Source organism: Etheostoma cragini, chromosome 5 (genome assembly GCF_013103735.1).
Source record: "Etheostoma cragini isolate CJK2018 chromosome 5, CSU_Ecrag_1.0, whole genome shotgun sequence".
NCBI classification, from domain to species: Eukaryota; Metazoa; Chordata; class Actinopteri; order Perciformes; family Percidae; genus Etheostoma; species Etheostoma cragini.
The window spans coordinates 18,553,738-18,581,370 of record NC_048411.1 but is presented as its reverse complement, the minus strand read 5'-3'; the positions used below and the strand labels follow the sequence as shown (position 1 = coordinate 18,581,370).

General features: G+C 41.8%; 1 protein-coding gene across 4 annotated transcripts in view; it reads left to right on the top strand.

Moving 5' to 3' along the window:
* Nucleotides 1-26,647, top strand: part of fgfr1a (fibroblast growth factor receptor 1a) — a 28,062-nt gene extending 1,415 nt beyond the window's left edge. The window contains exons 2-18 of one of the 4 annotated variants that reach the window (XM_034871329.1): nt 5,000-5,183; nt 12,266-12,508; nt 12,740-12,829; nt 14,171-14,343; nt 16,671-16,794; nt 17,617-17,807; nt 18,091-18,241; nt 21,300-21,490; nt 22,271-22,416; nt 22,716-22,837; nt 23,332-23,442; nt 24,071-24,261; nt 24,387-24,509; nt 24,600-24,670; nt 24,777-24,914; nt 25,994-26,099; nt 26,201-26,647. In XM_034871329.1, the coding sequence (XP_034727220.1) occupies nt 5,027-5,183; nt 12,266-12,508; nt 12,740-12,829; nt 14,171-14,343; nt 16,671-16,794; nt 17,617-17,807; nt 18,091-18,241; nt 21,300-21,490; nt 22,271-22,416; nt 22,716-22,837; nt 23,332-23,442; nt 24,071-24,261; nt 24,387-24,509; nt 24,600-24,670; nt 24,777-24,914; nt 25,994-26,099; nt 26,201-26,377 (2,505 nt within the window). In that variant the 5' untranslated portion in view covers nt 5,000-5,026 and the 3' untranslated portion in view covers nt 26,378-26,647. Of the gene's footprint in view, nt 1-4,999; nt 5,184-12,265; nt 12,509-12,739; nt 12,830-14,170; nt 14,344-16,670; nt 16,795-17,616; nt 17,808-18,090; nt 18,242-19,032; nt 19,178-21,299; nt 21,497-22,270; nt 22,417-22,715; nt 22,838-23,331; nt 23,443-24,070; nt 24,262-24,386; nt 24,510-24,599; nt 24,671-24,776; nt 24,915-25,993; nt 26,100-26,200 lie in introns of all 4 variants that reach the window. The other 3 variants (XM_034871327.1, XM_034871330.1, XM_034871328.1) reach the window with 3 other exon arrangements.
* Nucleotides 26,648-27,633: the final 986 nt, after the last annotated feature.

Here is a 27,633-nt window from a genome sequence, read left to right as displayed (position 1 = left end):
CCAAACCATAGATATGAAACATATATGTCTATGTACCAAACATAACCAAGAAAGTTCAATTCACTTGATCTCAGTCAAATCGGTGCCCAAATTCTTTAATACAAAGAGCCAAAATGTATCTGGATGGCAGCGGGCCAAAAATGAATGTTGAGGAATACCGTAAAGTATGCCATTCTCCGTAGACAAAACGTACGTACAGTATGTAATTTAAATAGGAAGTTTAACAGCACTGTGCTTTACATTGCCGTTAAACTCAGATTATGCACGTTTAACTGCACAAAATGTACGTTTCGTAGTCATTACTTTTAAAATAAGAAGAAAATAGGCATGAGCATGTCAAATCCATGGCCAAAACAAAGAATGGACGGGCCAAACTCGGCACACTGCCCCAAAATTGGCAGCCTTGTTGTACAAACTACTTAGTTTACTGCATTTCTGAATAACTAACATCTTTAAATTCTCAGAGAGCAGCCATCATTACTACATCTGTCATGGAGGCTTGGCCTGGAGGGACCAGTCTGATGTTATGTAAAGCTCTAAATATAATGGTATAAGGGCAGTGAGAGAAGATGGATGGTTTAGAAGAGCAGCACGTCCACAGGGAGTTCACCGGGAGGGAAAACGTTTTCTCCTGAACCATATAATGGGAAGTGAGGAATAGTCTTGCCCTTTAATTTACTACGCTGCTCCCCTGGCACAAAGTTATTGTGACCTGAGTTTTATGATTGTGTTTAACTAAATCCATCACGAAATGTAGTGTAAAATGAAATGTTCCCTTGCAAGGTTTGTGTAGTGTAGATTTTAGTCAGTTCTCCTTCAGACTGATATTTTAGTTGTTTTCAGGAGGTTTAGGATTAAGTTGGATTTTAGTTAAGATACAACATTCTAGTAACATCTCCAAGGGTAGAGTTGTGTTTCCCGATTTTAACTTGGGAAAACGTGTACACACATTCATGCGTTCTGAAAATCACTCAATGTACTGAGAAGCACTTTGAATTGAAGTGTCATCCAAATGGCATAGTGTCGAATGGCAAGGCGTTGGTTGTCTTTACTTTTGAGTGTAATGTCTTACCACCCGATCTCCCTCCATGGCACACTGATTCAGATGGGGAGGCTGCAAAGAAAAAGTGTCTGTTTTTGTGAAAACAGTAGCCTCGGGGAGATGGTCTGATGCTCTTAGGTCCGCTGAACTGCAGCCGTGTGCAGACTGCAGACTGGCATGTTGCTGGCTGGGAGTGCAGTTAACTGGGGGGGCGGGGGGGAGCTCTGGCTCCAGAATTTGGGTGCTGAGGAATTGTATGCATGGATGGCAGTGAACAGTAATTATGGTGGAGGCATGGGTTAGGCCTGTAACCTTTGTCTTTGTATAATGAAAGAAGCTAAATGTGTCTTGCATGTTCTAATTGGGTTAGTTTAACCCCTTTTTATTTGCCATGTTTTCAAAGAAGTGTTTTCATCTCACAAGCTTACAAAAACAAGTAGGATTTAACCAAACGTGATTTTTGTACGGCATTTGTTGTGCAATGAAATGTCTTAATCCTTTTCAAATGCAAGTCGTCTCCTATTTTCTGAGTGGGCACTGTTCATTAGCTTCGAATCATTCTGCTTCGGCGGCTTTATTAATCCATTTTGTTCCACACATAAATAAGCAAAATTGCTTCCGGAAAAATGTGAGCAACAAAACTCAGAATGTAGTTTCATGCCTCGCCAACAGTGATACCAACAAAGTATTAGTAATAGTGAGAGATAATTAAAAATAAAAATATTCAGAAAGTGGGAAACGAGGTTTTGGACCAAAAAGGCCAATGTAAGACAGAAAAATCATTGGATCGGTGTTGGTATTTCAGTTTATATCTATCGCTGCTCAAGGGTTTAGACTTGCCTGTTAGTCAGTTAGTCACTACACAAGTCTAGTGAAGAGAACATAGACCATTTAATCCAGTAGAACCAGTAGATGTGTTTTAGTGGCCCCAGTAAAGGACGGAAGTATTGGAGAGCTCCAAAGTGTGAGATGTGTTTGTGTGTAGTTTATCTTCATTTACTACCCATGCGTCATTTAGCCTGTGTAAATCAGAATGGGACTTAATCATTTTGGTCCTCAAATATTATTTGGCAGGTATCTCTCAAATTAGTTTGAGTTCTGCAGAATATGTCCTGAGGCAGTATATTACTATTGAGAAACAATATATGACTGTAGGTTAAAAAGTAACTGTACGTTTTGATTAGTAAACAAAAGGAAATTAATTGTATAGAAACTTCCTCCCGAAATGTTTTTTTTCTCTTCTTTTTTGTCCAATACTTATATTGATATTTGAGAAACACCACAAACAACAATCTAACAAAGATCCCTTAGATAATTTTTTTTGTATTTTTTTTTTTTTTTTAAGAATTGTGACCAATATACATTCTGAATGGGACATTCTACAGGTGAACAAGCTATAATGGTTACACAATTTTAAAATGACCTCAATACTAGTTTAGCATTTCAGTGCTGCCATTTGATGACGGACGCTTAGTAGTCAATGAATTCTCTGCAATAAGCTAATGTTGACCGGGCCGATTTCTCAGTCCAGCTCCAATAGAAACTATAAGTAGAAACTACACTGAAAATAAATCGGTCTGACAAAATTGGGTTCACATATATGCAGCATATACTTGTGTACTGCAATTTCTTTTTTTCATGCTAACATTTAGAATAAGCCAATATCAACCAGCGACCTCAACCCGCCAGTGTGTCGATCAGCCTCAGTTCTGAACTACTCACAAGTCCAAGAGGAGTCCCTCTGTGTGGATGGTAGGCCTGCACGATTAATCGCTATAACCGTACACGTGTAGAGTTTCCGACTGGGAACCCAGAAATTCCGACAATCCGTGTAAAATTGAACACAACAAACAGTCCATGCCCCTTGCTTGGCTTCATGGCCGTACCAAAAGTTGTAAGAAAGCGACAGTCCTGTTTTGATTATGACAGTGTCAGATAAAAGCGAGTGTCTTGCAATGTAAGGTGGTAAAATATGTGGACAGTTTATTACAGGGAAACCTCACACGAATTAGAAAGTAGCCTACATTTGAGAAACAAACAAAAGGAGGCTAACCTAGCTTACATTAACAAGGTAAAGGAGAACGCCAAGCCCCCTGTCCCCAAAACGGAAGCTAACCACGTTAACGTTACGGTCATGGATGTATGGATACGTAGGGCCAGCAACATGACGGAGACAACAGCAGGACTGAGAACACTACAGGCTGCTTTCACCGGCAGCCCGGTAGCTGGTTATGAATACACAGGAACAGCCAAAACGTGGGTTATTATGTGGATTAATACTGGGATGTCTACACAACTCTGTGAGTCGATTTGACTTCAAAAAGTTTGGCAATTTACTCTAACCAAAGTTCAAAACAGCTGTTGATGTCTGTCTTCTTTAGTCTGTTGGCTGTTGAGGTTTTTCTCCTGGAACACGTCAAACACATTCTGCACTCACTGCGGCGTCTTGTGTTGACTGTTTACATATCTGTGCTCATCACATGTACAGTGTTTGTACTGGTGTTGTTTTGATTAAAAAAAAAATTGTTATTCATATTTTTCCCCGAATTGTGCAGGCCTAGTGGATGGTCAGACACACTGTATGTTTAACTCTTGCTCCCGCGGGAGTATGATGACAAAGTGTTGTGTCATACTTTTGAAGAAGCTACTTCCTCCTCTTAATTATTGACGGTTGTCGTAGTAACAAGGACCAAGGTGGGCTGCTCCATGCGGTTCCTTCCGTTTGGTAGCTAAAGCACTTTGTTGGAGCCTTCCCCAAACGCTGACTCACTGCTCACAGAGCAGCGATGACCAAGCTTCTATATCCCCCCCGCCCCCTGGACTCCCCTGACCCGGCTCAGCTGCTGGAACACTAGACCATTCTTGGAAAGTGAAATTGAATTGGTTTCGAGGAGAACACAATGACTGTTTTTTAGTGATGAACACTCACAAAAACGATTACCTCTCTTACAGGAAACCACAGCTGCTTCTGAACATGACTTTGTGTGGAAACGTAAATCGAGTTGGGGTTATTTTGGCCCACAAGTGATCCTGCTGCAGAGTGGACTGACATTTTGGATTCATTGATTTGTAGGCTCTTCCTTGATGAGGCCTGTGTTCTTTTGGCTAGGGTAAAACCAGCATTTGGTTACTGACAACTCCTGGAAGCAAGTGGTTGCAGGGGGGTCAATTTGGGTTTGGGGACTGAAACCAACTGTAGGTGATAGATCTCTCAGCGTGGAAATGATGGCCCTGTAGTCTCTCTCTACAAGGGTGTCACATAACAGGCTGTAGTTTTGTTTTTTCTGTGGTCTTAAACAAATTCCTCATGGGGGGTTGTGGGGATGTGTTAATCTCTGTGGCCAGATGCTGTAGAGGTGATGATGCAAGCAGATGTGCATGTGCGGGTCACCCACTACTGTACGTCTTCCAACCGCAAAAGTGGCCTAGCAGCAAATACAAAAACTCAGAACGTTGTCCGTGTGTCGTTTTGAGTTCATACTTCCAATAGTTCCTTTTTGAAGTCTTAAAAAGCTATTAATGAATTCCTAAGAGCTTAGTAAGATGTGGCCAGTGTTTGTTTGCTTGAGCTATCAGCGAGCCTCATGCTCTGCAGCTTTTTATCAGTGTTCTTGTACAAGCAGGCCTAAATGCTCAAGTACCTACTACCCGCAACCTTATGGACATACAGAATATTCTCTCCTTTTTTGACAAATGAGGAATTTCCTTGTCAACAAAAATTATTTCTTTATAAAATTAGTACTTTCAGTTTTAAGGAGCCACAGAACTGCATTTTCTAAATTTTTCATTTTTGCTACGTTTATTTTCTTCTAGGCCAGTCCAAGCAAAAATGTCTTTCTGTCTTACAAACATGTACCCTCAACTCGTTGTTTTTCTTACTCATCATAACAAAACTTTGAAATCATGAGGCTTGCCCAAATGGTCATGCATTGAATCTGTTCTTTTTGTCGTTTTTAGTTTAGCACTGTGAATGACCGGCTGCTGATGCCCTACCTGTCTGAATGGAGTTCCTGTCGCAGAAAAGCCAACAGCTGTAGCTCCCTCAGCAGAATGCTGATGAGGCCCAGTATACTTCTGAGTCTGGTTTTATTTGCCCAAGTTTTAAGGACCCAGTGCCGGCCTGCCAGCAGCACTGATGAAGGTAAGATGGCTTAATGACTTACAGCTACTCAGAATTCATTTGTACCCTGCTTTTTTCTCGTCGCAGTAATATTAAATATCACATAGCCTAACTCGTTGAACTTAGTAGGTCTGACTTATTTCGAGATCAGTCCATTGATAATCAAAGCTTTGTTCTTTGTACAGGAATGTAACTCTAACACAATCCAGGCTTTGGTGAAGCCTGTCCTTTGTGGCGTCAGTGTTTATTCCACCACCCCCATTTGTCCGAGTCTGTTTGAGTGCCCTTTACTGCGTCAGATGTAGCAGAACTGTGTTTGTGACTATTAGTTACACCCTTTATGTTTTTTTCTGGCAAACTAAACCAGTTCATACTCCGAGCTTATAGGGGCCTCAGCAAATCTCACTGACTGAACTTTTTGTCTATTGATTTTACTTTGTCAAACTGGCCGGTACAATGTTAAGATTCTCCCACAAAGAATTTAGCTCGGTCTGGCTGTTACACAAGTTCTGAAAAGTGGAAAGAGGCACTGAAATCAAATCCTTAAAAATGTGTCTCTTGGATACAGTCCAGCAGTGTAATAGCTGCCCGGACTTGTGGGTAGATGGGTTTGGATGTTTACACTTTGCAGTCGGAAGTGGGGAGCAGCAAAAGAATATGATAAAGCTCAGCATTATAATTAGAGTCATTAAGGAAGAGGGTCTCTCTTGGGCTGTAAGCCCTAAAATAAACTTGGTACGGCTGTGTTTAAGCCAACAGTGGGACAGGGAGGAGTAAATGACTCCCATCTGTAGCCTACGGGCAGCACAGCCCCACTACCTAGCAGTCCCTGCTCCTCTCCTCCCTTTGTAATGAAAAGGTATTTGTTGTCACTGGGAGAGGAGTTAACTGCCAGGGAAACCATAAATTAGCCTGTTTTTTTTTGAAGGGGAAAAAAGGAAAGAAGATGCTACTCTGAGCCCTCCCTTATCCTGAAGGATTGGGTTTCTGAGGAGAATGTTTGTCTTCTAAGGTGAGCCATAAATTTCCAGCAGGGCGGGGGAAGTCTGATTCATTTACACTCCACCCTGTTCTTAATCACCAAATGGCCAGGTACTATCTATGCGCCTCTGTGCTTTTCCTCCTGCTCCCCCACAGACTTCTGCCTGGGAATACTTCACTTTCTCCCCGCTACCCTGCTGGGTGACGGATGGCTTCAGCTGTCGACAAACAATCACAGTAGAAGCATTTGGTTGCATTCCTTTTGTCTCGGTTGGGGAAACAACGGTCATGTTTTATGCGTGCCTCTTTGTTTGTCTTGGGGGGCATTTTGTTTTTAGTTGTTCACATGAGAAAAGAATATTTCCTGAACAAATTTGAATACATTACATTTCTTCAGAGGCCAAAAAGACAGCCATTCAATTGATTACCGACCCTTTGGTTTTCCTCAGTGAGATCATTCAGAGACAGTTGAGTTTTTGTCTTAGTTTCAATGTCAGTTAATCTTTTTGTTTGTGACAGTGAAATTCCAAAAGTTATTTATATGGCGTTCCCAGATGATTTGTTTGACTCGATGCTCTGCTGTCAGTCAAAGTAGACAAGTGGCTGACCCTTGAGTGGAGGGCTCGTAAAGTCTAGAGCTGCCACAGTCCTGAGAAAGACTCTTCTCAGACAGTGATGGGGGGGCCCGGAGGAGCCTGGCTCTGCTGACTCTCATAGGACTAAACAAGTGAACTGGATCAAAGGATAACACCAGAAAAAGTCTTTCTCCCCTTGAACATTAATTTCAACTCTATGATATTGTTCATTATCTGTCAGTGGAATTATATCATCATTAATCATTTTGTATAATTAGTAACATTTGCATTAGTCTAAGATAAAAAAAAAACACCTTTTAAAGGAGAATTCTTTTTGATTTCAACACGTAGCTCTGTTTGTAAATTTGGAATGCTGTCAGTAGAGAGCAAAATGAAACCAATTGGTGCTGCCAACAACGTGTTATCCTCCTGCTACCGTTGGCACCCAACAGGCTTAAACGGGGCACGTTTTAAATGTGTTTTTAACCTCTAAACATGCTTGAAATCTTGAAATGTCATTACAAGTGTCTAGCCATGTGCAGTTATTCTTCCAAGTGAACACAGTGAATTTGACTACAGTAGATGTGACAGAAAGGCGTGTTTTGACTAGTGTGGACTACACCATAAAACAAGAAATAAACAGGTCTGTGCACTGACTGAATTAACACAACTTTCATGCCTTTCTGTCCCTCACTATGAAGGAATAAATGCACATGGGTAGAGGCTAAAAACAAGTTGAAAACTTGCCCTGTTTAAGCCTGTTGGGTGCTAACTCTAGCAGGAGGATAACACGGTGCAGGCATCACCAATTGTTTTCATTTTTCTCTCTACTGACAAAACTCAAAATTTACCAACAGAGCTACGTGTTGAATTCAACCTGAGTTCTCTTTTTAAGAACGTGGAAAGCAAGCACGTATAATGATGACCTATTTCCCCAAAGCAACTTATGGATAGAGGCTGAGCAGGAATAAGCAGAATTTGTGAAGCAACTGAAATGTCCAGGAGAATCCTTATTCCAGTCTTTTGAAAAAAGGCCTTCTAATGCTGTCTGAGGCTCTAAATGGCAAAGCAACAGGTTTTCCCTGATAATTACCTATGAGGGAAAAATCTGTCTAGAAAAGGACAGTTATGCATGTGTTGTTTGAGTGTAATGGGTGGCTTTCATCTCTGTTGGAACTTGTCTCTACAAAACCTTTTTTTAATGGTATTTTTTAAATTGTGTGAGCCTGTAGGGTTCCTTAGACAAACAAGCAGCAGACAGTACTGATAACAGTAATTCTAGAACTAGATGAATATAATAGAACTAGATCACTAAAATAACCCTAACCAACAAAGTTTCATTCTTTTAAGAATTCCTGGTTTGACGGTTGGTCCCCTTTTTTTTTTTTTTTTTTTTAAAGCCATAATGTAAGGATAAATGTAGCTGAACTCATTTAAATGACACTGGAACAACTTTACACTGCACAGTAATCCTTGTAGCTCCCAAGTGTTAATCCATGCTGATTGTCAGTAGCTCATTTAGGAATGAAAAGGTCCTCCGCTGGAGTGCTTTCAGGAGGGACACTCGCTTAGTGAATTTTTTGTAGGCTTGCTAATGGGTATTGTCCTATTCTTTTGCTTCCCGGTAGTTCTGCCTTTTGTCTCTTATCAAGTCCCCTCTACAGTCAGTCCCCCACCCCTTCACTCTAGTGGGGTCAAATCAGCAGAGGAAACTTGCCATAGTCATTCTCCTGTATGCCACCGCAGAGCCTCGACCAGCTCGACTTCACTGCATTCAACCATCACTCCAGTGAGAGCAGGAAATCCCAGAAGTCATTCACGCGGCATATTGCTTCCTATCTTGTAGCCAGAGAAGGTTCCATAGACTGGCGCCAACTCTTCCTTTTTAGCTGGTCTTGAATTTACAGACTAGTGAGCCCCCTGCCCTCCTTCCCACCTAGTTTAAAACCTCAATGATTTCTTCTTCACAAAATTCCTTTCATGATTTATGTTATTAGGCTGATTTTAAACAATGTCAATCAATTTTTCTGAATGGTTGATGGAACACATTCCAGATGGGGTACTCTCTAAAAATATGGTCCTTAATCCATTTTAATCCAATCATAGCGGCAGGAGGATTAGCTGAGATGAAACATCCTCAGATTCAAGGGAAATGCTGGAAACTTGGCACCTTTACCTCAGTGTTAAGAGTTGAAAAATAAATGTACTGTGAGTGATACAAGTGTGTTGCTATTTCCCTAATATTTCTACACTGAGATAATTAGAATAGTAGCTCAGTCAAATTTGTTTTTTTAATTTTTTTAAATCTTATAGGGTTTGAGGGTAATGGATTGAGTCAATTGGCAACCGTTTCGTGGCCTCTGGTTGCCCCCTTTGACAACCACCTGTTGCAAGACGTTCTTTGGTTTCTTTTTAAATTGACGAACATCATAATTGTAATCCACAGCTCAATTCAAACGGGATCAAAACATAATTTGCCTATTGCCATTTACTGGTTTATGATGTAATTCTTGTTAAAAGTTATTACTTTTCTAATTATTTAAATTTCCCCCCTTTTTTGTGCCGATCCGAAAATTGATCCAATCTGTGAATTTTGTGATCTTTTGCAACCTATTTGAGAGGGATGGGAAATGTAAATTGCAAGCCATTATCTCATTGTTTCAAATGTGTGGTATAGTTTCATAAGAAATGAATTGCTCCAAATATAGGCAGAACATGGAAATCGTCTTGTCAATTGCTGCAACCAAAAGCTGATGGCTGGTTGCCAAGCCGGCAACTACTTTAAAAAAGTTAACGTAGAGCCCTGTGTTACTCCAGTTTTAAGTAGGTTGTCACATAAGCACAAATGGTCGCCACTGTGGCCTACAATAAAGTAACAAGCAAATTGTACAGCTTTTATGGGTGTTTTATGATGTCTGCGGCTGGATTAACAGCTGGGATGTTGACACAGTATTATCAGTGGCATCTCCATTTAGAGGGCAGGGACCGAAACATACTGGCCGGCCCCAACACACAGCGCAGAGATGTTGTATTGAAGGCCGTTTCCTGGTTGGATGGCTGTAGTCATCACTAAATGCCTCTTCTGCTTTCCCCCTTCAGTTTTGTGTTTGAGGAGAAAGTTGATCCTACCCCCTGGCCCCTTTTCCTGCTGGGATTAAGGGCCTGTCAGACATATGTGATCCAGGAAATACCTTTACTAGGCCCAAGTGGGGTCACCATAGCAACTGGCACTAGAACCTGCCGCTGCAGGCCCCCGCTCGCTCCTGTGCACATGCTCACTGGCTCGCTCTCTCTGCGCCCTCTTCCCCTTTATTGTTTGGAGGCCTTTGTTGTGATGGTAGGAGGGATTAGTCAGGTTTGCTGACGTTGTCCTGAGGTTATGCGATATATCTGGGCTTCCTGTTGTGAGAAAATGCGCTTTTACAGTGTGCTTTGAGAGAAGTTCAGATTAATCTCATCTTGAAGAAACGCTTACCGCTATGGCATTTGATTATTAAGCTCCATTTATTTAATTTTGTTGTTGTTGCTGTAATGCCAAAGGGACTGTGTAGGAAATGGGAAAGGAGGATGAGTAACATGACTCAGATTTGACGTTAAAGTGCTGCCACATGGGATTATATATCATTGTTCTGCGTCTTGGCACCAGAACAGAACTACGTATACTAGAGCTAAAACTAATATTCAATTAGTCAGACAAAAAAGAATAAATCTGCACCTATTTTAATAATCGGGTTATCATTTGAGTCATTTTTTGAACCGTACATTTTAAACATTTAATTGTTTCTCAAATGGGTGAATTTGCTGGTTGGCCCTGCTTGTCTTTTATTATTATAAACTAAATATCTTTTGAGGGCTGTTTAAGACAATTTGAAGACAACAAATTGTCATTTTCCACTATTTTCTAACATTTTATAGTTTAATTAATAGAATTATTTGGAGAAATATTCAGCCGATGAATCTGCAGCCCGAGTGTCCACAAAATTGGATTCCTATTTTGTAAGTTAGGTGGATAAATTGATTCTTAGATGAATCGCGATTCTCTCTGGAACGATTCGATAATCAATTGTGATACTTTTTTTATTTTTTTATATAAATGTGTTGATTTCTATTTAAAAGTTACAAGACATGTACAAATCAGAAAATGGAGTGACTAAAAGAGGATGGGATAATGGACAACAAATTAGAGGTTAGGCAAGAGTGCAGAAAAAAAATACTACAAAGAAAAAAAACTACAAAAATGGCCATAAGGAAATAAAAATCAGTTTTGTATATACACAATCTAATAAGACATACACAAAAAAATGAGGCAAAACAAATAAAGGTTGTTGTTCTACTTTTATCACATTACATCTGATCACCTCATGTTTCATGTTCTAAGAAGCCAATCATCCACCTTTAAACATGACTGGGCCTCTGACATGGAAGATCACTTATACTAGCATGTTTGAGGCTTAAGCATGGGATGACTACATAATAAAAAACTCTGTAGACAAAACATTTCAATAAAACATTTGTGTGACAAATACTGTATAAGTCAAAATCTTACAAACTCGTATTTATGTGAATTTTTTTAAATCGCGCATGGAAATGTACACAAAATTGTTGCATCGATAATCAGTTTAGGATCTAATCGTTGGCCTCTGAATCGGAATCGAATCCTGTGGTGCTCAGATTCCCACACTCACTATTTGTTTTTATTGAAAATTGACAATACAATTTTATTGTATCGTGTGTGCCCTTTTTTTATTTATTTTTTTGCATGGATGTGTGATCACAGAGCAAGAATGTCAGGCAAGTTGGTGATCTTTACCTTTTCGGTAAATAGACAAACAACACTATTGGGATGGACAACGTGTCAGCATAACTGGGTTTACCCCCCTCCCCCTTGCGGACTATGTAGTCATTTAGAATGGGGGGGGGGGGCTCAGGTGTCTCACTGCGTGGCGCCTCCCCTCTCTTCAATCTTCTAATTGAATTTCACCATCCTTTCCCAAGTAGCTCCCTGCCTGCCTGGTGATAGGGTCTTGACTAATTTGGGAAATGATTTAATTTGAGGTAGAGGTTAGGCAGGTGTTCTGTTGGAAGGAAATCAAGAAAGGACTTTTCTGCTGTGTTTTCCCCCCACTGTTTTGCAAGCTTTTCCCTCCCACCAGCCGTTTTTGAAACTACAGTTACAGTGGGGCAGCTCGGTTGGAAATGTAGACATAGTCACACTGTATTTTCAAATCTTCAGTTAGCTTTTGGCACTGACTAAATGTAGGGCCCTAATGAAATCAGTTTTTATAGCTTTTAAAACATTTTAAATTTTGTAATTCCAACTATTATTCTGTGATCACAGAAACTATTGGGCTCCGCATAAATGTTGCCATCAGTACTTTTTGATGTGTCTACAGTACAGATACAGCCCAGTTTTGTGACTATTTTTGACACTTTACCCCTTCAGTTACCAGTTATTTAGTCAGAGATATTGTGCCTTTCATTTTAGCACAGCAATCCTACTACTGAGCTGATGGTATAAAACCACGTCCGGCTATTCTTTTTTGGTAGGCTCTGTGGAAACACAAGCAGAGCTGTTCACGCTCTATCTCGGGGACCGTCTGGAATTGAGCTGCTCTGCCAAAGACTCCCTCCCTGCTGTCAACTGGACTAAAGACCATGTGGCAGTGGTGGATGGAGAACATGCGCGCATCCGCAACGACCAGCTGGAGATCGAGACTGTGGAGCTGACGGACTCTGGCCTGTACGCATGCACCACCTTCGGCAACCACAGCATCTATTTTAACGTCACAGGTAAAGTCCTAGACACAGCGCAGGTGAATCAGAGCAACCTTTATAATTTGTTGTTCTACTTTGTGTCACTGAATAGTCACATTCTTGAACTGTAGTGTAAAAGTAAATAACGATATGAAAAGCCATCAAAATATTGCCATCACAAATGAAAAGTGAGCAGTTAAGGGCATAGACATGACAAAGCACTGTGTGGATGAGAGTAAATGGAATTGTAACTTTATGTTCTTCTAGTGGATACCCTGGCCTCATCTGAGGATGATGATGAAGATGAAGAGTCTTCGTCAGAAGAAGCCAAGCTGTTGGGCAGTCAAAAACTGCTGCGTAAGTGTGCTGACCTCTTCAAGTTGCTAATGCTACTGCAACAAATCGTCATTACTTGCTCACCCAGAGTCACAGGGTTATGAGTAATTGTCAGGAATAGACAGTGATTTGAAAGCTTAATGATTCAATTATGGGTCTGCCATGTGTGTGTGGATCACACTTGGTTGATTGATTTTACTCTGAATCAGAGCGTTTTCACTACCTCGGTGATAGCTTTCACTTGTGGAATGTCCCCTGCGGTGACTAACTGTGGTTAACCTTAGATGTCTTCCAATTTGTCTAAAGAGTAATTCAAACTCTCAGGCTGAGTCATCTGGCTCCTACTGCCCACTCAGCCCACAAAGAATCCAGCAGGAGCCAAGCATGCCAGCCTTGAGTCTGTACTCTGACTTCCAGAACTTTGTCTCCCCCCTGAAATGCACACAACAGTACTTCACTAAGGGAATTTATTTATTCCAAGAAACTTTAAATCCTTTCTTATTTAGTACTGGCGAGCCATGTGACTGTAATTTAGACATTATTTTTAAGTGCATATGCATTATGTCATCCATCCATCCATTTTCTGCCGCTTAACCAAGGCCAGGTCACAGTGACAGCAGGCTAAGCAAGGTAGTCCAGACATCCCTTATTGCTCCTTATCTCTCAAGGTGAGCCCAGCCCACCTATGAAGGAAAACCATTTCAGCCACTCATATCTGCCATATCATTCTTTTGGTCACTACCCAGCGGCCAAGGATGGCTGATGATTTGACTGCAAAACCTGAGGAAAAACTCCTCACAGTGGGCTCAGCTGGTACTACTTCATCTCCTTCACTAGTTCTGGGTCCTACCCTGCCAAAGAGGTGACATTCCAAGTCCCTAGAACGAGTCCGTGATGCCAGGGCTCAGCATGCCTAGGTCCCTGCTTTTGCCTGCCACCCAGATGTCAGTTCGCTGACCCCAGTGTCTATCTCTTTGTGTGGTGGTCCCACAGGAAGTTGGCTCAATGTAGTTATTTTGAGCTGTAACGGGTCTGGATCCAGGAGAGGGTCCTCGTTTACCTTTTCTGGGCAAAGTGCTGCAGATCCTTCTCGGCCGATTTAATATGGGGTTTGTGAATTGCTTTTTGTTTGGCCCCTCCCCTGGGACCAATTTGCCTTGGGAGACCTGACCAGGAGCTATTGCCCTCGACATCACGCATACCTCTGCACCAAGATAAGGTGGTGATTCTCTGAAGGGTACTTGTGTAATGTCCTCTCTTAATAAGAAAAAAAAATACTTTTCAGCTTTAGTTTTGTGCTGCTGTTTTAGAAAACATACTTTCATTTCTTACTCAACTTCTTTTTCTTGTATTATTCTTTAGCAATGGCCCCACAATGGGCTCATCCAGAGAAAATGGAGAAAAAGCTTCACGCTGTCCCAGCCAGTAAGACAGTAAAGTTCCGATGCCAGGCCAGCGGCAACCCACCTCCCACTCTGAAATGGTACAAGAATGGCAAGGAGTTCAAGAGAGACCATCGCATTGGAGGCTTCAAGGTTAGTACTTTAAAAAGAAACTAAAAAAACAAATTGGAAATGGTTACCCTCAGCTTCTTCTTTGGGACACTACACCCTCCTTGGCATTTCTTATTGAATCACTTCAAGCTCATTTGCTAGGAGCGGAGCTGTGTTAGTGATCTCATCGCCACATTAGATCACCACCCCCTCCCCTGGAGTAAGAAACACTTCCTGCAAGTGAAAAGCCGAGGCGAGTTTCGTATTTGACCTGAGAAACAATAAAGAAACCCTAAGGAAAGTTGTGCCATAACAACACCTTCAGTTGGGCCATCCGAGCCATCTGTTTGGAAGGACGATAACATTGGCTGTCCTCATTTTGGGTATCAGTGCATCGTCTTTTCTGTAATTACATCCATGCAGCAGTACCGCTGCCACGAAACTTGCAGTATCTGTGATATATAAGATATGTGCTGTGATAACATTATATTATAATATTAGAGTATATACTTTTGGCAACGTCTTTGCATTTTCAGGCAAGCTGTATTCAAATGTGGCAGTAACTATTGATAAACTGCAAGGTTATAATACTTGATAGGACCATTTCCTTCTGTCTCTGGATTTACTTAGCAGAGGTGTGGCTGTGGACCAGATCTGTTTCATACCACATTTACTGTAAATGGCATCAAGTTTAACTCTTAGAGATTAACATAAATTATCTCTTTGAGATTTGGTCTGACTTTAATGCCTAATCTATCATTTCCCATTGGGCATTAGGAAGCCGGTCGTTGTATTTTTTAAATGTTAGAAATATACAATAACATAATAAATGCACCCACCTAACATTACAATTAATCTTATGTAAAATATTTAAAGGAGAGAAAATACATTCCAGACAAGGGACTACAGAGAAACACAGAAGAAAAACTTACAGTAACATACAGTATGTTCATTGTTTAGCCTATACATTGTATCATAAATACATTTCCATAGTGCTGTGTTCCAACAGAAGTAGTTTAAGATTTTTTTTATTTTCTTTTAATCAAAAATTAGGAATGACTGCGAAGGGAAGCAGAAAAACTGTGCCTTTTTAAAGCTAGACCCCTGTACCTGGTTGGAAACTGGCTGCAGTTAATTCTGTAGAACTGACGATATAGTTATATTAATTCCCAACCCAATAAACCAACATATAATACGGTCATTATATATTAAGAGGCTGTAAATATTGTGCTTTATTATGTACAGTATGTATTTACATTGGCTTCTCTCTGAATAGCTGCGTTCAGTGGCAGTTGGCTCACAGGTGTGCGATGTAAGTGCATGTTCACAGACCCTTAAAAACAAACCCCCTCCCTGCATCTGCTCTTCCCATCGAGGTGTATGCTTTCCCAGTCCATCTCCCTCCCCAGCTGGGATACATTTAGGAGTTTCCTCTCAGCTGCCTGTTCCCTTCGTCCCCACCCCAGCCAGCCAGGCAGGCAGCACACTTAACCATCTGGTTGCTGTTTTTTCAGTCAAGGTGCAAAGGTCTGCATCAGGGGCCGTGGACGTCTCTCATCCCTCCCATAGTCTTGCTTTTATGGCCGGGCTTCTATTGTTCATATCGTCTGCGTGGAGACGTGCAGGAGGGAGGGAATAATGTAGACCACATGTATATGAAGCCAAGCACAACACATCTGGCAGCAGGCAGCTGGACTCCTTCATCATGTTTTTAGCTAAATGAGGGAAACCGTATGGCTCTCAGTCTGTGTATATGCATGTTTGATGTTGCCATTGCCTTAGAGGTTCTTTGGTTAATCACACACTGCCGGTCTTGGCAGATTTATGGAAGAAAAACTATAACATGTCTTGGGGAAAAAAGAGCCAGACATAAGTTAGCGCTAATAAGACAGGTTGGGGCTGATGTATATGAAACATGTACCCATTTTCCTGTGGTCTCATTTAGGGAGGACAAAGATCCGCTGTTTGTAACATTGGGTGCTGTCACAGGAAGAGGGAGTGGGTGTTATCTTATCATCACATCACACATAATTAACCTTGTTAGCCGTTGCCTTGAAAAGACCAAAATTTGATTTATGACAGGTCGTCATCAGAGACAGCAGATGGAGAAAAATTGTGTTCTTTCAATTTGTTTGCTATCAAATCCAGAGTTGCAGTCTAGCTCCATCTCTGTTGCCATTATTGCCTCACTACGGGCCGCATTTAAGGAAATTAAATTTTGAAGGAAAACATTTAAGCTCTTAATTCAAGAACTGATGGTACAATTCTTGAGAGCTGTTAAGTGCTTATTCTTTCCGTTTTCTATTGAAACTAAAATCCCCTGTGGTGTTCTATACACTGTAACCTTGGCTTTTCCCCCAAACCTTTAGGTCCGAGACCATGTGTGGACCATCATCATGGAATCTGTAGTGCCCTCCGACAAGGGAAACTATACCTGTGTGGTAGAAAATCAGTACGGCAGCATCAATCACACCTACCAGCTCGACGTGGTCGGTAAGTGTTGAAGGTAGTCATGTTTTCTATTAAAACCATGATTTCTTGATCATGGTTTTACCACCTGTTGATTATTCATGTGGCTCTAGTCATTTTTCTCAAATGCAATTGTTCCTTGTGCCTTTTGTTAAGGCGGAAATGGGTATTTTTGTCAGCCATTTGATAAATAAAGCCTACTTACTTGTGGCTTGAGTGATGGATCCATGTTGAGTATTAAAGGGATTACTCCTCTAGGACCTGCCCTGTGGCTTGCTCTTCCGCCACTGGTTCTTTAAATCACGGTCCCACTTCCTCCGTCACTGTTGTCCCCTGGGCTTTGCCTGACCTCAGTAGAGGTCCAGACCCTGACGAGCAGTGATATCGCTTCAGTGAGGGGACAAGTGCTTGCTAAGTGCCCAAGAATGTCTTTCAGAAAAGCCTGGACATTTGACATTCAGCTAGAATTGGCTTGTAGATTTACTTAAAATGAAGCAAGAACATCACATTTCACAGAAACGGGTCCAGATCAGATACTTGCTGTTGTGGCCAACTCTTACACAAGCAGCACATAGCGGGGGAAATAGCTGCTTTTATTCTCCATACGAGACATTACAGACACTAATTTACACAGTATCAGATACAATTTTACAGGGGACCTTGTTTGCTATCTGCCGCCGGCCATTTCCAATAACAAAGCCTTGACGCAATGTAGGTTTCACTTGGCTTAGGTTCAGTTAGCTGTATGTACTTTTGAAATATTGCACGTTTCTCTCTTATATTACGTAGTTGTTTCACTGCTTGCCTTCTAAACTAACATTCGTGTACGTTTTGGTTGTGTTGCAGAGCGCTCTCCACACAGGCCAATCCTGCAGGCTGGCCTGCCAGCTAATCGCACCGCAGTGGTGGGCAGCGACGTGGAGTTTGAGTGCAAGGTGTTCAGCGACCCTCAGCCTCATATCCAGTGGCTGAAGCACATTGAGATCAACGGGAGCCGAGTTGGATCAGATGGTTTACCATATGTCCGTGTGCTCAAGGTATCAATCCTGCAACAACAAGCCAGTTGAAATTAGTTGTAATGCTAAACAGAAAGTGGGACATTTTGGATTAGATATGGTCCTATATTGCTATGTCAGTTCTTTTCTTAGATGCCTAGTACCTTCTGTCTGGGTCCAAAGTGGATCCTATGCAATAAATGAATTTAATCTTGCTTTTGTAACGCTGAACATCACCCACACAATTCAACACTGAAATTACTCTAATTGGATTTTGTGTCTTGATACGTTTTCTGTGCTGCACATGACGTGTTTTTATTTCCAGCATTCTGGGGTCAATAGCTCGGACGCTCAGGTGCTGACCCTCTACAATGTGACTGAGGAGGAGAGCGGAGAGTATATATGTAAAGTGTCCAATTATATAGGAGAGGCCAATCAGTCGGCCTGGCTGACTGTCACCAGATATGAGCCCACAGGTAACCACCACGCAGCAGTACAGGGGCGACACAGCAGAGGCGCTTCTAGGACCACCTGGGAAAACTAGGGCCGTAAAACTCGACAACCTCAGCTGTTTCTCTCCTCCCTCCGTTTCTCCCTCCCTCTCTCCTGCCTCAGTGCTCCTGACTGTAAATGATGCTATGGAAAATTCCCAGCAGAACAGTTGAAAGTGTTTAGTCTCAGTTTTATGTTCCACCCGTTCTCATTCCTGCCCCATGCTTGCACTGTGCCCTCCTAATAAGGGCCTCTCTTGCCATCTTCTTCTACTACTCTCACTCCCCTCTGCTTCAAAGTCCTCCGTGCACGGCTCACGGACTCTCTCTCTCTCTCTCTCTCTCTCTCTCTCTCTCTCTCTCTCTCTCTCTCCCCCCCCTTTTGTTTTTTTTCCCAGCTGTCATCTGCTTACCTATGTTTCGCAGACCACCTGTTTGTCTAATGCTCACTTAGTTTACAGAAGTGCGAGTATGAGTGTGCCCTGTTCTGCTGTGGAGTTTTCCATGTTGCCCATCTCTTGCATGTAGAGATGAGACTGAGGTATTTGATGTGGTGATGGGGTGGCCCAATGTGGGGTTCAGCAGCGCAGAGTCAACCTAACCAGCTCCTCCACTAACAGATACTGGAGGCTCTCGGTGGTACTTTTCTGGCAGATGGTGTTGGATCGAGGAGGAGACGCTCCTCCATCCCCTTTTCTCTTTCATAATCCTTTACTCATGGTTCCCTTTCCCCTCTTGGGCCTCTTGTTGGGTCTGCTTCCTCTGTTATTTTCTAGACCGCTGGCCTTAACACCACGGACAAGGAAATGGAAGTCCTCCAACTGAGAAATGTGTCTTTTGATGACGCTGGGGAGTACACCTGCTTGGCGGGCAATTCTATCGGGTTCTCTCATCACTCTGCATGGTTGACCGTTTTTGAAGGTATCAGTGGTTCTGTCTCTCTCCTATATTTCCATTGTTTCCCTTTTCCAACTCCAGCCTGGTTGTCCACCTTCACATTTGCCAGAAAGAAAGTCTTGTCTGACTCAATTTCTGTTGTAAAATGTAAGTGGAAGCCGGGGCAAGTTACAAGTACTAAAACTCCCTGTCCTCAGCATGACTCCTGCTCCATCTATATTCTCTAGATGGGAGAGTATGAGCCATGCTCTGCTGTTTCTTAAATGAAATCTGCAAAGCCCAAACAACCTAATAGCTGTTTGCTACCTGGTCTACCATGACACAAAAAGCAACATATACAAACAGGCCCATGGTATTAAAAAAAAAAAAAAAAAAATCGATCACATAGTAGTATTCTTAATGGTCTCAGCAAGGTACCGCCTCACACTTTTAAAGGGGTTGTTTGGCAGCTCTAATCAGATTTCACTTTGAACTGTCTCTTCTATTCTGCTCTTTAACTGGTGTTTGCATTCGATTTGGTGTAAAGCTGATTTTTCTTTGACAAGCGCTACAAATGACATGTATTTCCAATGTCATTTCCTGCTGTGGGCACAGCGGCTGGCTTTGATAATTGGCTCGCTGTTGGGGATGTGTGTCTCATTCCAGAGGTTTGGAATGCGCATTTGTCCAATTATCAAGCTGCTTGTCAGTCAGCCTCTTCACACAAGTGCAGCTCACTTGTGTTGCTGGTGTTGGTTAGGGGTGTAACGGTACACTTCAGTCGGTATGGCACCCTTGGTTTGGGATGCGTTGTTCAACATAAAAAACAAATTACTTGTATGTGATAATCTCCCATTTAAAGATGGCAACACAATGCCATATCTAATACTCTTCAGTAGTAATACTTCCTGCGATTGGAGAATTCTTATGACTGCAAATCTAAATTTTAAATAAAACACCCAACATTTCAGTTATTTATCAAAACATATTGGCAACTAGAATAAGCCTTAGAATTTACATCTGCTCCTTAACCATTTAAGCTGTTACATCAATAATTGTGCATTGACAAAAATAGTGAAGATTAGTTGTTTGTAATATATCCAAAAATATGTCCATTCATTCAGAAGTGTATTTTAGCAATATACCAGACGGGGATGAGCAGTTATATGGTTTTAAGACGTATTAATTTTTAACGAACAAAATAAAGGCATAATACATTTAACTGCACCGTCAATGACCTCAAGATGATTTAAGGCCATAGATAGACTCTTGTTTGTAGACAAATTAATTTAGTCATTTATAACTGATTGGTGAGATCTAGCTCCAGCACACAAAGCCACATCCCAATCCAAGGTATGCAGCAAAACTATCTTTGTCACTGAAAAAAGGAATCCCTTACACCCCTAGAATCGGTATGACTTAACGTTGGTGTTTTCACTGAATGGGAGGAAAAAAACAAGATCTGAATTGGGCAGTTTGTTTCTAAGTATTTCGCATTTATCGTAAATGTTTTCTTAAAAAGAAACACTTTTTGTATTGCCAGCAACACACAACTCTTTTAACATTGCTTTACAAATGGAGTTAGAATTGTATATTTTATTGATTAAGCCAAGCAGTTAAACTACCGTATTGAGCCCATGCTTTGTGGTATGCTGCTATTAGACCTACAAGTAGACATGAATGTGAATTAGATTATTTGAGGAAGTCGAAATGATGTGTTCAAACATGTGTGTGAAGTGTATGTCAAGTGTTGGCACGCTGTATAGAAATCAGACCCTTTGCACTCTGTTACACTGTTTTTATATATATTTATTAGTCCATTAACAAAATATTTAAATGTTTGTGTTAAAAAAAAAAAAAAAGGATTTATGATGTATCTGCTTGTGTAACACAGAATCAGGGTCACTTGGGTTTATCCTAATTATTATTCAAGTCATTCAATGACCACTTCTCGTATTAGCAAGTTATGTAGTGTGAAGTTCTGTGCTTCAAAGAATTTATAATGATGGAACAATATAAGTTTCTGTCCTGTCTGTGTCAAAGGCTCTGGTTTTTAGACAGGGCAGCTGCGTGTGCGTGCGTGTGTGTGTGTTGCCGTGTACTTGAAAGCATGGGTATAGTTTTGATTTCATGGATGACAGCTGACCCCACCCCTCCCCCCATTTAGCTGTCCCGCACTATCCTCAAGCCAACCACACCTACCTGGAGGTGGTCATCTACTGCGTGGGCTTCTTTATCATCGCTGTAATGATTGGCATCGCAATTATTGTGAAGATTCGCACCTCCTCGAAGAAGAGTGACTTCAACAGTCAGCTGGCTGTCCACAAGCTGGCCAAAAGCATCCCTCTGCGCAGACAGGTAACAGAAAGTAGATAGGGGGTTTGGAATATTTATACCTTTTCATCTCTTCTGTCTCCACATGCCATTTGTTCACTTATTTTGTAAGTTAAGAGAATGTCTGGGCAGCTTTTATCTATATTTTATTGACATCAATATATGAAGCTAGATATCGCCTTAAATTTTGGATATCATAATAAGACGTTGTAATAAGTGTTGTCATTTACTGGTTTTAAAGGCTCTGTTACAGTAAAGTGATGTCATTTTCTGAACTTACCAGACTAAGCTGTTTAATTATTTGCTTTTACCCACTTAGTCATTGTATCCACATTATTGGTGATTATTTATCAAAACTCTCATTGTGTTAGGATTTATTCAATAGTCAAACCTACAGTATTGCTGCAAAATCTACTTTGATGTGTTTGGTCAGAAATAGTGTATATTTGATTTTTCTCCATATCACCCAGCTCTAGTTCAAAGCTACACAGTGTACTTGAGCTCTTTGGCTCGTCTGTACATTTACAGAGTTTTGTTTATGCTAACCGAAAACTAAAAGCACGCATTCAAAGAGCTTTTAGGTTCATTGTAGCTCCATGAGGGCTTATACAGCAGGTAAGTAGGAGTATTTTAGGAGGATTTCTTCTCCATTGGAATGGTATACCTGAGTGGTTTCGGAGTTCTTTTACATGGTCTTAAGTGGAATTTTATCACCTACACTGCAGTTTTCATTTTTTCTAGGGTCACTTGTTACTGGTGTCTTTTCCACTATTAGGGGAGTAATGTCCGTCTTCTTTCCCTCAGGTGTCTGTGGACTCTAGCTCCTCCATCCACTCTGGAGTGATGCTGGTGCGTCCCTCCCGCTTGTCCTCCAGCGGATCTCCAATGCTGTCAGGGGTATCGGAGTATGAACTGCCCCAGGATCCTCGCTGGGAGCTTTTCCGGGATAGGTATGTCACCTTGACCAACGTTTCAAACAGGGCAACAACAGCCTTTAGGCAAGATAAGTGACCTGAAAGGAGAGTTACTGGTTTAAAATAGTCAGTGTGCCGGTAAAGGAACCAACTGCACAAGGAAAGTGAGTTTGTCCCTCTCTTCTTTAAAAAGCTGATGTTGAGGTCCACCTCAAACTGCACCAGAACAATGTGGTTGCGCAAGGCAGCCGTCTGTGTAACAGTTGAACTAAACCCCAATCAAACTCTTAAATTGATCTCTCCTCCCCCCCCCCCCCCCCCCCCCCCCCCCCCAGACTTGTTCTTGGGAAGCCGCTGGGTGAAGGCTGCTTCGGTCAGGTGGTGATGGGAGAGGCCCTGGGTCTCGACAAAGAGAAGCCCAACCGTGTGACCAAGGTTGCAGTCAAAATGCTGAAATGTAAGTTTTAAAAGTTCTCCGTCATGTGGGTATATACTAGACTTGGATGTATTGGTTCTGAAACTAAGTGGCACAGAGCAAAGCCCTTCAGTCTGTAGACTTTTATAGAGGCCTCAAGTCTAGACTCCAGGGACAAGAAATCTTCTAACAAAAAAACTGTGAACAGATACTAAGAGTAGTTGGATCTCAGCCACTGAGCAAATGGGAGAGTGGAGTAAAATTTATGAGAACCCTTGACATCCCATATAAAACGGTGTTCATTAAACTGCACGGAGGAGTGTGGATGTAGGCAAAGTAGCATTTATTGTCCCATACTTTTAAGTGCCTTTCCCCGGGGAACATTTCCCAAGACAACCGCTAGCCCAACTCTGCAAGAGCTGCGGCAATGTTGGTGTACAGTATATACTTTGTTGGGTGATTATTGTGAGGCCTTTTCACCAACAGAACGTCCACTAATTGCCTTAATATGATTTTATTTTTTGCTTCCCCTCCAGCTGACGCCACAGAGAAAGATCTGTCAGACCTGATTTCAGAGATGGAGATGATGAAGATCATCGGGAAGCACAAGAACATCATTAATCTGCTGGGAGCCTGTACACAGGATGGTAGGACCAGACAGTCAGGGGTCTGACTCTGACCTACCCTGGCCTGCTAAGGCCCACACACACACACACACACACACACACACACACACACACACACACACACACACACTCTCACACTCACTCACTCTTTTGTCCCTCAGACATCCATAAACCTCACTTTGGGAGATGTGTAGTACAGCATGAGTAAACCATTCTGACACCAGCTTCCAAGCTCGCAGTTTGAATCAACCACAGCTGCTGCCATTTCCCTCCAATCATCCTTGACGAAAAGCTAAAAAAAAAAACTAACCTAATCGCTCTGCTGTGCTCACTGCTTTGTTGCTTCCATACTGAAACACAAATCTCTTTGTCTGCCTCAATCTATTTACCAACGCCTACCAACTAATTTTCATTTATTTATTGATCTCAAAGTATTTTTAACATCTGTCTATAATCCGGTGACCTTTACTTTTGTGACACCCTCAGCAGAAAATTTCAGTTTTAAGTTATTAGTCATGAAGATTGAAAATAATTTCCCTACTGCTTCCATTATCACTTTTCTATCAAATAAAATAACATGGCCCCCTTTAATGGGGATCATTTAATTTGATGATGTATTCATTCTTGTATTTCTTCCAATTGTTTGTAGGTCCTCTGTATGTGATTGTAGAATACGCATCTAAGGGCAACTTGCGGGAGTTCCTGCGAGCTCGGCGCCCACCGGGCATGGAATACTGCTACAACCCAGACCAGGTTCCTGTGGAGAACATGTCCATCAAAGACCTTGTGTCGTGCGCTTACCAAGTGGCCAGAGGCATGGAGTATTTGTCCTCCAAAAAGGTAACAAATAAGTGTACAACCAACCATTCTCACCCTTCCATTTTAAATGTACAGATTTGGGTTGAGAAACACGAAAAACAAACTGGTTGATGGGTTCTATTTAATGTCTGTTGTTCTTTGTGCAGTGCATCCACAGAGATCTTGCTGCTCGCAATGTTTTGGTAACAGAGGACAATGTGATGAAAATAGCTGACTTTGGCCTGGCAAGAGATATCCACCACATTGATTACTACAAGAAGACCACCAATGTGAGTATCATTGATGATGATTATCATTTGTTGAACACATGGAAGCACCTTAACACTGTAGACAGCCTAACACACGTATCTTTCCCCCAGGGCCGTTTACCAGTCAAGTGGATGGCTCCAGAGGCTCTGTTTGACCGAATATACACCCACCAAAGTGATGTGTGAGTATTGCGTGTCTTTGCTTTTCCAATTCCGCCATGAGGGAATGTGAGGAAAACTTTTAGTGGTGCAGGAAATGTAGAAGCTTCTGTCTGTTTCTGTCTGTAGCTGGTCCTTTGGGGTGCTGCTGTGGGAGATCTTCACCCTGGGGGGCTCTCCGTACCCAGGAGTCCCAGTGGAAGAGCTGTTCAAGCTGCTGAAGGAAGGTCACCGTATGGACAAACCCTCAACATGCACTGAAGAGCTGTAAGGAAACTACTGCACACTTAAAATCAAGCACATTGCAGGTTCCTTCAAGTCTCTTGTTACTGCGTTACAACACTTAAAATGTCTTTCCCAGGGTTCCTTATTTGGTTAGGTCAAACTATTAGGAGGAATATTGAATGGTACGGCATGGACAGATGCATTTTAAGCTTTCAAAACAAAATTAAAAATAAATCTTTTATTGTGGACACTTGACACTGCACATAGAACCTATGGTCACTACATGACTGAAACAACCCTGACACAGCTACATTGTTTGTTGGAATCATCCAGGAGTGATCGAGTCAAAGTCATGAGGATTGTTTTCTATTAAGTGGGGGTTACAGACTTGTAAATAAGTCTGTGCTTTTCTGATTTTGTGCTTGCATGATCACAACCAGACTTACTCTGAATTAGATGTTGCCTACATCAGTAGTATAACTACAGGGGGGACGTGTGTTGTGATTGAAACAGTATTTTGTCATTGCCAAGAGAGTAAGCCAATATCATTTTGACCAAAAATCTGCGAGGCTCTTAAACCACTCTGCGTCTCTTGCTTGGCTCAAACAGTTGGCATTTATATTTACATTACCCATGTTGTAGTATATCAGAAAAGGTCTAGGTGCTTAGCAACGGAATAATGATCCCTGCTATTGTTTGTGTGATGGCCAGTAAAATAAAGTGCTCACAGGTTGAGTGAGCTCCAAATGGAACATATTGTTCAGCATTGTTTTAAGACTCACCTTCTAGCTGCGGCTGGATGTCAAATTTCTTACCACTCCTCACAAGAATTTAACATTATTTAAAGGTTCTGTACAATCCGAAATTCTGAACATTTAATATGGCGGCAAACAAATATTTGCCATGTAAACATAGTGGAGTAAATGCGTCCAATTGTAATTGGAGCTTCTCTGTTCTTTGTTTAGATAGCTGGTCTGGCTGCGTGTGCATGTGGGTGTGAATAAAAGTCATCCTCCTGTACAGCCCCTTCAACATAAGATTTGTTTTTAGAAATTACTGCTCAAAAAGTAAAGGCACTTTAGTCTTGACTGCTCAATTTTTGAATTTCTTCATCTCTGCAGGTATATGATGATGAGGGACTGCTGGCATGCTGTGCCCTCTCATAGACCGACATTCAAACAGCTGGTAGAGGACCTGGATCGCTGCCTGGCCATGACAGCCAACCAGGTCAGTCCTCCTCACCTCATCATACAACGAAGAAGCAGGAATGTTAGTTTTGGGAGTAAATGATTCATTTTTTTATTCTGTCTTACCTTTGTTGCCCACAGGAGTATTTGGAGCTGTCGGTGCCCCTGGACCAATATTCCCCTAGCTTCCCGGACACCCGCAGCTCCACCTGCTCCTCAGGCGAGGACTCGGTCTTCTCTCACGATGCCGGAGCTGAGGAGCCCTGCCTGCCAAAGTTCCCTCCCCACTCCAACGGGGCAGCCATTAAGAAACGCTGATTCCTCATCTCCATTCAGGCAAACCTTGATATTTTCTCCGCTCCCTGCCTCATGGGGTTGGACTCTTCCCCACATTCCCAGAGATTAAGCTAAAAAAACCACTGGTGCTCTGCGAGAAAGGAGCTTGGAGAGGCACCTTCATTGAACCTGTCGGAACACATGGACTGAGGAGGGCTCTGTCCCGATTCTTGGTGGTGACGATGTTCATGGGGCACTTTGTATTAACAGGGGTGGCAGTTTGTCACAGTGTCAAGAAAAAAAAAAAAAGACTCCCACTCTATTCTCCACTTCGGACATTCCACTGGTCAGGAGAATCAAAAGGACTGACTGGTTATGTCAGATTTTGTTTTTTTCCTTCCATGGTTGTTTCCTCAGTAGTGAAGGACAATATTCTGCTCTTCAGACCAAATCCAGAGAATATACTGTACTACCAAGGGACATGCAGCACTGTGGTCCTCTGCATCATTTACTATCCTGTAAATACAGTTAGAAAATTATAAATATGAATATATATTTACATTGTACTCTTATTTTTATTACCATATTTGATTTATTTTCTTTTGTACAAGGATGTTTTTGTTTGATCCATTTTTTTAATATAGTCTGTAGGGGCAGTTGTTACATGAGAATATGTTTAAATTGTTGAGGATTACATGGCCAGTTTTATCACAGCTTTGATTCTCTCTCTCGCTCTCTCTGTCTCTCTCGCTCTCTCTCTCTCGCGCTCTCTCTCGCTCTCTCTGTGTGTGTGCATCCAGAGTAATTTGCTTCAGGCATCATGTATTCCATGTCATGAACTTATTTTCCACGGTAAATGCTTTAACAGGACTTACATTTGCTGCCATATAACTTCTGATAAAAGGTTGCGGAACAGTATGTCATCATAAAAGGATTACATTAAATAAAATGCTATAGAAAAACTAACCGCCAAAGCTTTCAGAGTTTGAACTCCACTACCTAAACGGGTCTATAAATATTGAGACTTTCATGTTTTTGACGTAAATCATGTTTACAGAGATGGAACGAGGGCCACTTCGATCGCCCACCTATTTAACATGGGTTGCTGGGGGCTGATTAGATATGATAATGTACTGCTGACATCAGAAGAAATGTTGGCAAGCGTAGAGAGCCACAGGCGGCAGTAAACATGTAATTTATGGCCGTGGGAATAGCTTGGCAAGTGCTGGTGCTACACTTCCATCCATCAGCCACACCAACCTTGATGCCCGTGTCTGGCTTTCTGCCATTGGCTGATG